The following is a 14547-nucleotide window of genomic DNA, read 5'->3' as shown; positions in this document are numbered from 1 at the left end:
TCTCTCTACCATTTTATCTATTTATTTAACAAATTCAATATCTATTTCTTAAACTCCGCACCGAAAAGTTTTGCTTTAATTACAAGGGAGTGGCGGGAATATTTAATTCATTAGCGGCTATATATCCATATAAATTCAGGCCTAACATATCAATACAATTTGTGAAAGTAGATTTAAAAGTATACAAAACAATAAAAATTTAACTTTACCATAAGCTAGGTTAGAAGTTTGGAGAGAGAAGATAGTAAAAGGGCAATTTAGTAATATTGGCAAGACGAGTTCCACCCCAACAAGTAACTGGCATTGTTATAATCCCCATCGCGCTATCAGGCTCCCCTTCCCATACAAGAATCTGTTTCTCTCACCTCTGCACACCTTTCTTCACTCCCTAAATCATCTCCTGCTGTCTGATGATGGGCCTCACCCTTCCTTACACCTGCATTTCCCTCGTCAACATTATGCTTAGCACCACCTTCTTCCGCCACAAGCCTTATTAATACTACAATACACCTCTCTCTTTCTCTTTCTCTTTCTCTTTCTCTGCCACTCAACCTCTTGCAACTGAGATTCACCTTCAAAATTCCTGTCTTTTTTCCTGCTATGGAGGGTGGAGGCGTCTTCGACGATTCCCACATGCCTAATCTTGTCCTCAAGAGTGAGAGCTCCGAGGTTCTTGATTCTCTCTGGGTTCCCAATTCTTCCCCTTCTTTTCAAGGTAATTAATTCTCATTTTTCATAATTTTGTGTGCTTGAGAAAAAGGGAATTGCTGTTTGCTTTTGTGGCGCAACTTTAAATATATTTGCTTTGCCAATTACGATTAAACAAAAGAAAGTTAGCTTTTTTGATGAGTGCAAATTGTATATACATTGGGAATCCAATGATGACATGACACACCTTTTTCATCAACATTACTCAAGGCTGTGCTTCCATGGTGAGCTTCGAGGATGTAAACACAACAACAACAACAACAAACAACAACATGAAATCGGAGAACTGCAATGACGATTTTGACCCTGCCTTCCACCAGCCGGCCGACAAGAAACGGCGGCTCTCGCACGATCAAGTGAAGTTTCTGGAGAAGAGCTTCGAGGTCGAGAACAAGCTTGAACCCGAGCGCAAAATCCAGCTGGCTAAAGAGGTCGGTTTGCAGCCGAGGCAGGTCGCGATCTGGTTCCAAAATCGACGCGCCCGCTACAAGACCAAGGTTCTCGAGAAGGAATACGCCGCCTTGAAAGCCAGCTACGACAAACTCAGATCGGACTACGACACCCTCTTCAAAGACAACGACAAGATGCGAAACGAGGTCGGACTTCTTCTTCTTCTTCACTAAATTGATTCAATTTGTTGTCTGATTTTCTAATTACGGAGTGTGTATTATATATATAGGTTAATCTGCTGACGGAGAAGTTGATGATGAGAGAGAAGGGGAAGAAGGATTGCGATTCGGAGGCGGAGAAGGCGGCGGTTGCTGCGGCGGCGAGCTCGGCGAAGAGTGATGTGTTCGATTCGGACAGCCCGCATTGCACGGAGGGGGCGGCGCTGGAGCCGGCTGATTCGTCTCACGTGTTCGAGAGAGGAGAGGCTTCGGATTTCTCCCAAGATGAAGACGACAGCCTTATGCCGCCGTCTTGTTTTCCCAAGATACAAGTCGAGTGCTACGATGATCTGCAACCAAACTCTTGCAATCTCGGATTTCCTGTTCAAGATCAAGGCACATGGTTCTGGCAATATTGAATTTCTTGCTCTTTTTCATGCCATCAAATCTGTGTAAATAAATGAATTTTGCATCTGCCTTCCTTCGTGTTTGTATCGTATAGATAAATCAATCCCAGCTTCTGTTTTCACTCCAAAGCCTCATTAAAAATTGAGTCTTTAGAAATAATTCTATGCCCATGTTAAAGATAATTAAACTAAGGGTGTGGTTAGTGGAATGATACTCCTCCATTCAGGGCAGGGGATCGATCATAGGTACGAACTAGTCTTAAATCCTTCATTAGGACGGTTGTTCCACATTTCAACAAGTCTCTAAATAGTTAGTTGGTCTAATAAAAAACAGAGAATTAATAAGGTTTAATGTTGAAGAAAAATGAATGATGGTTGTAAAAGGAAAAACAGAGGCACAGTGCAAGTGTGAGGGTCTACAAAAATAGAAGATGACAAAGAATGTAAATAAAGTGTTGAAATGGGAAACATAGGGCCACCGAAGTCAACATCTTTGAAAGTTTGCACTCCAACGTTCCCATACTTTTACACTCTAGAGAGGCTGATATTTGCTACCTTCCACAATTTTAAATGGATTTCCATGATATCATATCGCCATTAATCTTTTATATTTATTGATTTCGTTTACATGTGTCAATTTGTACCTGGTTTTTATCACTTAAACACAGCACTAGTTGACAACAGGCGTGTGATTTTTCATTTTTGTATTAGCTAAATTGGTATTGTTCATATGTATGTGACATATTATCCGACTTGAGTTTTGAATTCTCTCCCATGCGCTGGCCATCCTCTTTCTACTTTTTTAATACTCCTACGACAAACTTTTATTGGCTACTACTTAAGTTTGATACGTTGTTTTGCATCTAATTTGGGTTATAATTGAAACATATTGAAAAACGAAGCTGATTTGGTGATTGAAATGTTATTGTCGTACCGAATATCCACAACGAGTGAAACTAGTCAATTTGGAGATACACTCCATTAATCCATTTCTCTATATATGAAGAATAAGTTATTTAATGAATAATTGGTCATGTATCAACAGAGTTTTTCATAAATAATATGACACGAATTTGAGTAGATAATCCAAACTTGTAATAAAATTATAGTTTGTCCAATTTATATTTAATACTCCGTATAATTTTGGAGGTGAAGTGTTATGAAATGTGAAACGGGGTGGGAGGGTGAAAGGGACGTTGCAATGGAGAGCAGCTAATGTGGGATTGATAAGTCACGTTTGGCTGTAAATGCCGAAATGTGTCAGCAGTTATGGGGAGGCTCTTTCATGTAACCCTTCTTATCACTTTAATCAAACAACAATACCCCCTTTTCCATTTCTCTTTCTCACTCTTCCCATTCACGCCCCTTTTCATATGCTTCACATTTTAATTCCTGTATAAAGGTTATATTTAAGGATCGGTCATTATAAATCATGTGGTTTAAGATTCTTCACTTGATCTCCACATACACAAACTTTTTTATTTTACTATTATCCCAAATTTATGAAAAGTTTGGAGTATTTTTTAGTTGATTCTTTTTATAATAAAAATACTATTCATTTACTTAGAAACTTGTTTGATAGCCATGGATTAACCCCCAGCTTTTAATTGAATTATTTTCGATTACTAACTTTATTTTGCTAGTTAACAAACTCCTGAAGGACGAAAACTCTCCTCACATCAAAGATGACTAGTTTGGAGAAATAGTATCATATCATGTGCATGGCTCCAATTGTGACTAATGAAATTAATAGTATTATGTTAGGCGTATCCAACATTGAAGATAATCAATGTGCCTTGTGCAAGCAAGAATGGAAAACCGTATAGCATCTCTTTTTCAGTTGCGAGATTACCGATAGCATGTTGTAATTTTGTTGGGATTAATGGAACAAACAACCAAAAAAATGCCTTTTTTTTCCTAGGTCGACTTACCTTTATGCAAATTTGGCAAACAAATATAGATTTTCATGTTCTGTGTCGTATTAATTTGCAGTCCATCTCTAAACAAAGTTGTGTTCCAAGAATTTAAGTCTAATTTGAGATATCGGAATGAAACGACTATTTTGATATCTTAGGACTTGGGTAAGACGTTGGTGCCCAGTTTTCTCCTTCTCAATAGGACATATGTTGACGAATTTCGGCAACATCTAATTTTAAATTATGAAATCTAACTACATTATTAACATATTATCAACCAAAGATGAATATAATATTATCCTTTCGCACATTATATATCACACCCATTATTGCAGATAATTTTTAGGAAGATGGACAATTTAGTAAAGATCTTATCCCAAAAATTACGTCGCTAATCTAATTAATCATCGCACATTTATTGAATCATTTTTACTATGTGACCATTTATAGCTGGATCATGACTTATAATAAGTCTTATTTATCACTATGGGGTCAATCTTACTATATGGACCCTATGTATATCCTCTAAAAAGATAATGAATTTTACACCTATAATAAAACTTACAGCTGCTCTACAATAGTGTTTCTATGCAATATCACGATGTTAATTATCTGCAAATGTAAATTAAAAGCTTGAGTTTAAAAAGATTAATTATACCCATTTTCGGAAAATATCAGGCGAAACTGCCACTTTGGTCAAAAAACATCATCATAAAAATACAAATCAGTGATTAAAATAATAATAAAAAAGCTGAATAAAAATCAAAGACAGGAAAACCAATAGAAGGGCGACACGTAGGAAGAGAGGGAATCCGCCATACACGTGTGGTGAAAAAGGCAGTGTCCGTCAAAGATGGCAACGGCATGCAGCCATGCAGAGAGCGGGCCGTGGGCCCTCAATGGCGGGCGGGCCTGCAACGTGGCTGTCAGCCTACGGTTGAGATGTTGATAAGAATGTAAATGCAGCACTCAATTCTATTGGGCCCAGATTCCTTCAAACTACCCATCTCTTTTGCTTTTATGTCTTTCTATTTTTATTTCATTAAATAAATAGCAGTACTGTAGTAGTAGTCGTCCTTTTTCTCTCCTTAAAAAACTAGTACTACTTCCTATTTTATTTATTCAAAAATTTCATGTTCTTCGCAAAATGATGTCAAGCTATTAAATTTACTCATGTGAGTTAGCAGAATTTTCATATTTCCTATAATACATAAGGTAAAAAGAGAAAATCTCAATCCGCTCGTATAAATATCTGTTTTATTTTGATGTCAATCTACCAATCTTACATCTACAAAGGTTTCCAATAAACTGATTTTCACACTTCTAACATTTTCAAAATCTAGTAATCGTTCCGCTTGACGAAAATAATTTTTAAAACTAATACTATCCCATTGCCAATAAAAACGTGTCAAGTACTACTTAGTATTAAAAGTGTTTATTAGCAACACCTTTTAATAAAAGTCACACTTTTTTCTCTTACAATTTACCTTTAATATACTCCATCTCCTTAAAATAACTTAATCAATTACTCGCCATCAACCCTAACTAAATCCCTCTGGTGTGATATGAGTACATTTATTAACGTTTTTGTTAAAACTTGTAAGCGTGTGTATTTATTTTTGTTATTATGTAGTAGTAGTAATTAAATTGTTTGAAGAAGGTGACAAAATTGTACTCATACTTGCGCATTGTGATGGGCTTGTTCACAACCCACGTGCGGAGAAGGCCCATACTGTCGCATGAGCTGCTAAAACATGTAGTACTACCTAATGATCTTCTCTTGATGGAATGTTTAGATTGTACATGAGCGTTGTGTATGTAGACCATCCTTGCATAAGATTTTTTTGGGATACAAGATTTTAGACAATGTTATATTGAGTATTAAAAAGAAAGTGAATAACAACGAGAGAATGGTATTTTAATTTTTAAAAAATATATATAATATCATTTTAAATGACATAAAATAAAAATGGATCATGTAAAAGTCATCTTGTCTTGTGCACGTATTTTTCTACAACATTTGAATCTTGTAGTTTTTTGAAATAGTCAATTCTTATATTTATCCCATAATATAATATAATTGTCGAAACTCGAAACTCGAAAGTATTTAAGCATGACATATAGTATTATAGATTCAATCATGTAAGCTAAATTTTCCGAAATAGCGAAAATTGAGGGTGATGATGATTAATACATCCATTCATTTGTGTTGAAATAACACATGTTAATCATGAGGTTTTTATCAGACTTATTTTGATTTTTATCTTTAACGTGTGATCTTTTGAATTTTCAATTAAAGCATTTATCAAACTTTAAACGAACTTTTACACTCGTTTGTGCCAATTAATCATTCCATCCATGACTTATTAGATGACTCTTCCATTTTCATTTCCATTTCCATTTCCATGTATAGCGTCGTTACTTCATCCAACCATATCACCCTTCCCTTAATCTTCCCTCTATATCAATGAGTCAAAGACTAATTGACAGAGCATCTAATTACAATCTAAAGGCATCTATTATAGTTAATACTATAATATTTATAATTAGTTGTAGCAAACAAATAGTAACCCAGCCAACAAATATAATGTACTTCCTCGACAAATTTTCGTCCATTTTTAAAAGTTTGAGATTTACTTTGATCATTTTTAGTAATTGATATTATATTTCACTAACACATACACCCACATTTTATTATTAAACTAGTAAAAATAGGAATAACATGCCACTGACTATTCCAACATACTTTGTATCACATTTTTTAAAATTCATGTCAAGTAAAATTGTAACAAATTATTAAGAATAGATAGAGTAATTATTTTTGTAAAAACATTAATAATAAGCGTGAGTAATTGAATAATTAGAGTGGACTAAATGAAAGAAGAAGAGACAAGGGTGGAAGAAGCGGAGGAGCGGCAAGAGATATGGAGTTGGGGGGCGGGCACCGACGGGCAGCTAGCAACGGGCAGCCTTCAGGATGAGCTCAGCCCACGGTTCATCCGCTCCCTCTCCGCCTATGGCCCCATTCTTTCCCTCTCTTGCGGAGGCGCCCATGTAATCGCCCTCACTCCCGGTAATCTTATCTCTCTCTCTCTATATATATATATTAGTGCTGTTTTGGTGATGTTTGATTGGGGGCCGCAGGTGGAAGAGTGCTGACGTGGGGAAGGGGAACTTCTGGTCAATTGGGCCATGGGGAGAGTGTTACCACTTCGCAAGCAAACATAGTGAAACAATTGGAAGGTTTCGTTATCACTCATATTTCTGCTGGCTGGAATCACTCTGGATTTGTATCAGGTTCCATTTTCTACTTCCTTGAGTTTCAGTGCTCGATTGTTTTCACAAATTGGGTTTTTGTGCTACCAAATGGTCAAAGTTATCATCTTGATTCTGAAATATTTTAAATCAAGGATTTAGGTGACTGATTTAGAAAACTCATGTACTCTTACTTGCAATTGGTTTATGGGCAAGATGAAGATGAGGGTTCATCGAATTGGTTTTCATCTCATCTGATTGTGTACACAATCTTGTATGGTTAATTGGTCTCTTGTAACTCAGCTAATCAAACTGATTGCTTCTGTTCAGAGACTGGTGCCATTTTCACCTGTGGAGATGGTTCATTTGGCCAGCTTGGTCATGGTGATTCAAGTTCACAACTTTATCCTAGACAAGTTTCTTATTTTGCTTCCAAGCCGGTCGAGCAAGTTGCTTGTGGAATGCGCCATACATTGGTGTTGCTTGCAGGTGATTGTCTGGACCTTTCGATGTCTCTCTAGGATTCTCCATTTCATTCATTGCGAGAATTGAGGAAACAAGATGTCTTTTTAGTTATATACTGATTATTAGGTAATTAATTGTCCGATACTTATATTATTGGTTTAAAGCAGTTAAGGATGACACGGAAAGCTTGTTTTAGCTGTGGTGGGTAGGGAGGGATAAGGATAGAAAAAATGCGGGCATTCATTTTTATATAGGTGGGGAAACCACTAAGCTACAAGGCTTGTGGTAGGACAATGCAGCAGTTACAGGTAATGCAGTGACTTAAATTCATCACTAGCTGCCAAATGCTGGCGCAACTTTGAGTTAGTATAAGAGGGCTTCTGATGTTTCCCCTTTGCTCAAAAGTAGTTTTGAAGAGGAGTTATGACTATCGAGATCTTAGTGGTGTTATCAGTAGTAGAAATGGGGACGATCATATTTCCTACATGTATTCCTCATTACTAGTGCTGTAACTATTTGTAGATTTTGTGTGGTGCAGGTAATGTGGAGAACCCGGTTTATGGATTTGGGTCCGGAAAGCGTGGTCAGCTGGGTATTTCTACAGACAAAGTCAAGTTGACTAGTCTTCCTCAGATCACCATGGGGTTGGAAAATATTAAAATCACCTGTATTCATGCAAATGGAGATCATAGTTCAGCATTATCCGGTAGTTACTTGTTCGACTTCACATATAGATTTAGATAGCCATCAATCTAATGCACCAAGTACCTTGTCCTAAGAGTAATGCCATTATCCACTTGAGTGATTTCATTATCTTGCACTTGTAAATAAGCTGATGGAAGCCTATATACGTGGGGAAGAGGGTTCTGTAGTGCTTCGGACGCATACATTCCATGCCTCTCTGATGTTGATTTTCCTATCAGCATGGTCGCTCTTGGATGGAATCATGCCCTACTATTGTCAAGTATGAAAACTTCAACTCTCGTTTAAAGCATATACAAGAAACTTTCAATTGTAAATCCGATATATTTGTACAGGACAAGGCTATGTATTCATGCTTGGTGGTGATCGTCATGGAGTGCTTAGTGATCCCCAGAAGACTCCCTCAACAGCTGATGTTCATGGTAATGCCAAAAATAATACTATACACTTCATGCTTGTCTGCAAATGCTATTTATCAATATTCATTTCCTGGGAGAATGTATGTTCAGTTTAACTGTGATACTGCAAGATGTGGTTGTGTTACTGGAACCTTGAAAAATGTCTGTTGTCACTGATGGAATAAACCTCGATAATCTGTAATAGTGAGCTGTGCAGGAAAATCCGAGGAAATCATCACGCGAATAATTCCTGGTCCTGCAAATGTGAAAGTCGTCCAGATTGCTGCAGGAGCAGAACACTCGGCCTTCATAACAGGCAAGGAAATGCTTAAATTTTTTCATTTGGAATTTATGAACTCCTTGTCTAGTTTACCTTATATTGCATATGCAACCCTGTAGATAATGGATCAATAATGACATGGGGTTGGGGAGAACACGGACAACTTGGTTTAGGCGATACAAACGACCAAACTGCCCCACAGGTGGTGGGCTTAGGCCGGAAATCAACTTGTGGCAATGCTATTCCAAGAGTGTACTGCGGAAGTGGGTTCTCCTTCGTTTTGATGGCAAGGATCTGATATGATTTTATTGGAAAATTCGAACACCATTCTTACAAGGCACTGCTGCAGCCTTAACTTCAAGGATAGAAGAAGATAGATGTTTTCTTGGATCGACTGGTTTTGTATCAACGATCGACATAATTTTGTCTCATTACTAGAATTTGCTGTTGGTTCCTGCTGGATTGCCCACGGCTTATTTGTTAAACACTCGATCTTACAGGCGGGTTGCCAACCCTTTCCCCAATTTGACTCGTATTAGCATTTTACTGTATTTAGCTAGTAAGAATATATATTAAAAGCAGAAATGAAATGCAACATAACTGTAAAATTAAGATTTAAGCAGTGGATCTCAGAAAAGAATGTGCTAGATCATAGCGAAGCAGTGTCTTTCATGTTAATCACTAGAAAGAATCAATATGAATTTCCTACAGCTTAGGCGACAAACAGTATAACAAGCTGCCCACCAGTTTTTTGGTGCATCTTTCTACCTAGAACTGCATCTAAATTCTGTACAGATTCATGAAACGATGAAAAGGTGGTTTATATATCCATTATTGTTGATGGTCGGGCGCAGAGGATCGAGTTTCCATTTCCCATCAACTATGAATTTGATCTGCAAGATGATGGAACACTTTTTGAGTATAAGACTGGGCAAGTAAGGTAGTCAAGTTATGCCAACAACCTTACCTCGTAGCTACCCGGATACAGCATCAAGGTTATCGAGAACACCCCTAACTTTGATCTTCGCATCCTTCTCTGCTTTACATCAAATCCAAAAAGCATCACTTATCCACAATAGTTACTCTAAACTTTTCACCACTGCAACTGCTGCCAATGGATTTCTTTTACCAAAATTCTACTGAATGACGGGCATCGCGTGAAATTCAAGGGCCTTTTTCTTTTAGCAGTCTATATTCATGAAAAATAGTCCAGACAAACGAATTCTAACACATGCTAGCGCTAATTAAAGTAAAAATATATAGTTTTAATCTTTCCAAACCAAAAATATAAATACATCATTTACAGAACGCAGTAAGATCTTTTAAGGTTCATGCATCTGAATCAAACAACAGAATTCAGGGGGTGACATTTTGTCACGGAGCGGGTCTGTACTATTAGTATTTTGCACAATGGATGGGTGAGTTGCATTTAGAAAGTTTGCATTACATAAGGACCAAAACGATTATATTGAAAGTAAGAATCAACAAAATGTGGTATAGCCAAGAAGAAAGTTTAAACTCAACAGACCTCAAAGGAAAAGTGAGCTCCAACAACAAGGAGCGTTCAACATATGAAGAAATATCTAACCTGAGTTTTCCAGCCATCAAAAGAGCCTGCCAAGAGAACCTGTGCAGCTGAATTAGGCCACTCTATAGAGGTGGTTCGAAGAAGTTTTGAAGATTTACGGGCATCACCTATCCGTTTCTGCTTCACTTCTACTATCTTCTGCGCTTCACTGTGAGGAAACAGAAGGCACATGACAATTCATATATAAAAGCAGCTAATCCAGCCAAATAGTACTATCAAATATATGAGTGTCGTACGTTGTCGCTAATGTAATTTTCCCCTCTAGTACAGCCAGCTTTGCTCTTATTGACCTTAGTCGCTGCTTCGCACTCATGACTTCATTCTCTTGGAACTCCATTGCATCAGAAAGAGACTGCAACTCAGTAGTGCTTCCAATTACCTAGAAAAAAAGGTGCATTGATGAAAATGAAATCCAAATAACATTTCCAGATATAGTTGAAGAGTTGGACATGTTTTCTCAGTAACTTCAGGTCTGAGATTCTTAAAATTGTTCTAGTTATGACTAAAATTTTGGACTACAAAATATATAAAACTCGACCAATCACTAAGATGGCATTGCTTTCGAGTTCATATGCAGGTAAGATAAATGACAAAAGTGGAAGCTACAGAATCAATGGTATGCACCTCTTTTGAAATATTATCCTCCCGTCTAGATCTAATGGAGTGAAGAGCTGTTGTTAGCTCAGATTCTAGACCCCAAAGACAAGTTCGTACTTCATTGTAATTGATCTCTTTGTGTTCGTCCAAATCTTCTGCGTATTTAGTGGTTATATTTATTCCTTCATGATAGCTCTCATTATTAGTATCAACACGGTATTTTTCCAAAGAAATCTCTGCAGCTGCATATTCAGAGTTCACAGACCACTAAGAGAAAAGTGCAACTATAGAAGAGACTGATTCAAAGAATACCAGCATTTTAACCACCTTTTGCTTTAAAAAAAACATTTTAAGCACCTTCAAACTCGGTAAGAGGGAACCCTGCTCGTCTATCCATCCAACTTCTCCAAGTTTCTGGCTCAGTATTATGTCTAATGTTATCACCAGATGAATCTAATGTGCCTTTGGGGTGGTAAGCATGCATTTGTCTGGTGTTTTCTTCAAGATTAGTCTCACCTTTACAATTTTAGAAATGTCAAATCCCAAACTTTAGAATGCAAATAAAACAAGATAAATATTATACTATATTCTTATGTTCCTCAACTGACTATCACATTGATTCCTCGGGTGCGGTAAAGCCACAATTGGACTACCCGAATTACCATAGTAAAGACCACTAAAAAAAACTTACCGAAACCTAAGGAGGTATCAGAATGCCTGTCATTTCCCTCATCTTTACTTCTGGTCTGAGCTTTATATCCATTTTTCCTTAACTTGATTCCGGACAAATCACTGTTCCTTTGCTTTTCCAATCTACTCAATATACCATCGATCCCAGAGTCCTCATCAGCAGCATGATGTCTATACCAGGAAAAAAAAACGTCTATAATTTATAGTATATCCATAAAACTTACTAAGCTGCAGAAATGGCTAGTACAATTTAAGCTGATAGTTTTTCATATATGTAACTTTCTGTTTTTGCCCAATAATCTGTTTGATTCCTTGTTTATAGCACTAGATTATGGATACAGCTGATAGAAATAAGCCCACAACAATGACTTCTTTCTATTCTTCTTTTTTGTAATGTTAGTCTCAGTTTATTCAACTAACATAACTGAAAGTGGACAATCTATAGAAAATAGGCGTATCCCAAAGAAATCAATAACAGAAAGCAATAAAAAAATGCAAAACCACACATTGTCAAATAATTCTCAGGAAAAGGAAGAACAAAGCAAGAAATCTCACTGTGATGTTTCCAATGAAGATGAATCCAAATTTTGAGGAGTGGACCTTAAGAAACTCGAGGAACCGCTCTGTTTACAATTCTCAATTCTCCTCTGGAACTCCGCCATATCAGAATCCGTTGTTTTCTCCGACTGCGCCATGAAATTCATCATCTCCGCCTCCAATTCCACGTCCCCGTCACCCTGGTGGGAGCCGCAACTGTCGAGTTTGAGCGCGCGCTTCTTTTCTTTCAACCGGAAACTCAAATTTAGAGATTTCTGGCAGTTGTTATCCGGTTTGTTGGACTTCCGCGCGGAAAGTAGGGCAGGGAGGATACGAGCCTTGATGGAAGAGACGCGGTGCTTTGAAATTGGGATTCGGGCATGAGCTGTGAGTGATAGCATCGTTCAGGCATTTCGTCGAACAATTGGTGATTGGTTGAGTTGGAGAAGGAAGCGGGAGGAATTGGCGACTAAAAGCAACGAATAATGCAGCATGAGAAATCGTAGCTCGAGCTGTCGAGTTTCAACTGTTGCTTAATTCGTACTTCTACGTGCGAGAATAAATAGAATTTGCACATTTTTAGATATTTGGAAATTCAAAATTAATGTTGTTGGAAAGTGAAAACTATTGCTACTATGGTAAGCAAGGTGAGAAAATTAGGGTATAGGTCAATTTTGATCCTAAATATATGGCCGAAATAACAAATTTGGTAAAAAAATCACTTTTTGAAAAATTGGTCCATAACAAATGAAATTCTCGTCGATCCGATCCTTTTTTGACGGTGCCGTCAATTTCCGACAGTCAATCGTTAATCAGTGTTTTGTTGACCGGATTAGCCATTTTTTTCTATCATTGTAGCTATTTTTTAAAATTTCTGAAATATTTGTAAATTAAATAGAAAATCCTTAAATAAAAACATGAATCAAAATCAATTTTTTTTTATTCTCCCTCTCTTTCATATCTTCTTCCCTATACCACCAAGAACCTAATTTTCTTTCTCTGCAACTTGGTACAAATTTGAATCTTTAATGTAAGTCCCTGAATCTATGTCCCTGAATTCTAACAATGTTGAAACATCCACATAGCATTATAGATTACTATTTTGCCGAAGATGAAGTAGAAAAATAGAACAAAATACTGTCAAACTTTCCAACATATTCATTATCAATATCAAACACGTCCTCAACATTTGCAATTCTAAGCATGGTCAATACCGATTGATGTCTAAAAAACCTTATGGCAAACAAGTACCCACTATCCAAAAACCAGTACCCAACAACAAAAACAAGTATTTAGGGTATTATAAACTAGGGTTCGTCATCTTCATCCTTCCTTCATCTTCTTCCCGCGGGACTTCACCGCCGGCAACCGTCATCGCGGCTTCCACTTCGGTGATGTGACTTCTTCCATTTGTTTCTAAGGAGGAGAAATCAAACCGTCAGAATCAGGCTCCGACAAGTCCGTCGCTGGACCGGAAGTTAGGATTCGACGAGTTCCAACTCATCTCCAACAACAATTACTCAATTTTGGTCGGAATCAAACGACGGATTTAGGGTTTTCCGTCGAGAACGACGAGAGAGAAGAGAGAAAGAAATCGGTTGGTTTGATTTGGTGGAGACCAAAAGTCGCGAGATTTGTTCTTTTAATGAAATTTGAAATAAGAAATTTTGATTTTTTAAACAAAATAATTAGAAAATAATTAGGCATAATCCAGTCAACAAAACATTAATTGACGGTTGACCGTCGAAAAATTGACGGCACCGTCAAATAAGGACTGGATCGACACGAATTTCATTTGTTATGGACCCGTTTTTCAAAAAGTGAATGTTTTGGACCAAATTCGTATTTCGGCCATATGTTTAGGACCAAAATTGACCTTACTCGAAAATTAATATTTTTAGTAGTGTAATGTGTAGTAATTTTTTTTTAAAGTAGAAGTGAAGTAATTATAAGAGATGGATTAAAATGAACTATTTTTTGAAACAGAGAAAGTACTAGTCGTACTTAAAATTAGAATGATATTCTTTCAAATTAATCCGATACTTATTTTATTTCATAGCTATTTGTCTTAAATGATTACTCCTACAATCTAAATTATATTTCAATCAAATTACATTTGACAATTTTGTCCATGTCGAGTCATATATTAGTATTTCTCTTTTTTGTACTCATATTCTTACCCTTCTTGGGCACTATAAAACGAAATTTGAAAAATCAGAATTTCAAAAGATTGAAATTATCGAAATTAATGAATTTTAATGAAGGATAAAAAAAAGGTACTAGTTGCTAGTTGCTACCTAGGGATGTCAATCGGGCCGGCCCATCGGGTTTCGGGCCAATCCTACTCGGGTTGCGGGTCAATCGGGTGCGGGCTTGCCGGGTTGTGATTTCTTTCG

At 37.0% G+C, this 14547-nt stretch overlaps 3 protein-coding genes across 9 annotated transcripts; 2 read left to right on the top strand and 1 right to left on the bottom strand.

Moving 5' to 3' along the window:
- The first annotated feature begins 336 nt into the window (after nt 1-336).
- On the top strand, nt 337-1845 carry LOC125207646 (homeobox-leucine zipper protein ATHB-54-like). The gene is made up of 3 exons (XM_048107074.2): nt 337-715; nt 919-1304; nt 1388-1845. The coding sequence occupies exons 1-3, from the start codon at nt 601-603 to the stop codon at nt 1733-1735; spliced, it is 849 nt and encodes a 282-aa protein (XP_047963031.1). The 5' UTR covers nt 337-600; the 3' UTR covers nt 1736-1845.
- A 4653-nt stretch (nt 1846-6498) lies between these two features.
- LOC125205972 (Regulator of chromosome condensation (RCC1) family protein) lies at nt 6499-9263 on the top strand. Of its 2 annotated transcripts, none has more exons than XM_048105210.2 (8): nt 6499-6712; nt 6784-6936; nt 7225-7383; nt 7898-8065; nt 8192-8323; nt 8397-8483; nt 8677-8775; nt 8859-9263. In XM_048105210.2, the coding sequence occupies exons 1-8, from the start codon at nt 6514-6516 to the stop codon at nt 9035-9037; spliced, it is 1176 nt and encodes a 391-aa protein (XP_047961167.1). In that variant the 5' UTR covers nt 6499-6513; the 3' UTR covers nt 9038-9263. The 2 variants fall into 2 exon arrangements, with proteins under 2 accessions (XP_047961167.1, XP_047961166.2); XM_048105209.2 differs by having other exon boundaries at nt 8665-8775.
- A 79-nt stretch (nt 9264-9342) lies between these two features.
- LOC125205970 (protein PTST homolog 2, chloroplastic-like) lies at nt 9343-12757 on the bottom strand. Of its 6 annotated transcripts, none has more exons than XM_048105207.2 (9): nt 12170-12757; nt 11616-11785; nt 11282-11440; nt 10952-11166; nt 10564-10706; nt 10435-10475; nt 10328-10353; nt 9707-9775; nt 9343-9632 (listed from the first exon to the last, which is right to left on the bottom strand). In XM_048105207.2, exons 1-9 carry the CDS (start codon nt 12550-12552, stop codon nt 9537-9539), a joined length of 1302 nt encoding a protein of 433 aa, XP_047961164.1. In that variant the 5' UTR covers nt 12553-12757; the 3' UTR covers nt 9343-9536. The 6 variants fall into 6 exon arrangements, 5 of the variants coding, with proteins under 5 accessions (XP_047961164.1, XP_047961161.1, XP_047961163.1 ...); XR_007173872.2 differs by having other exon boundaries at nt 9583-9632; nt 10328-10366; XM_048105204.2 differs by having other exon boundaries at nt 10328-10475; nt 12170-12755.
- Between the last annotated feature and the right edge of the window lie 1790 nt (nt 12758-14547).

Source organism: Salvia hispanica, chromosome 6 (assembly GCF_029641045.1).
Source record: "Salvia hispanica isolate PSC_SH4W2 chromosome 6, Shi_PSC_v1, whole genome shotgun sequence".
NCBI lineage: Eukaryota > Viridiplantae > Streptophyta > Magnoliopsida > Lamiales > Lamiaceae > Salvia > Salvia hispanica.
The sequence above is the reverse complement of the archived record's forward strand: the minus strand, read 5'-3'. Positions and strand labels throughout refer to the sequence as shown.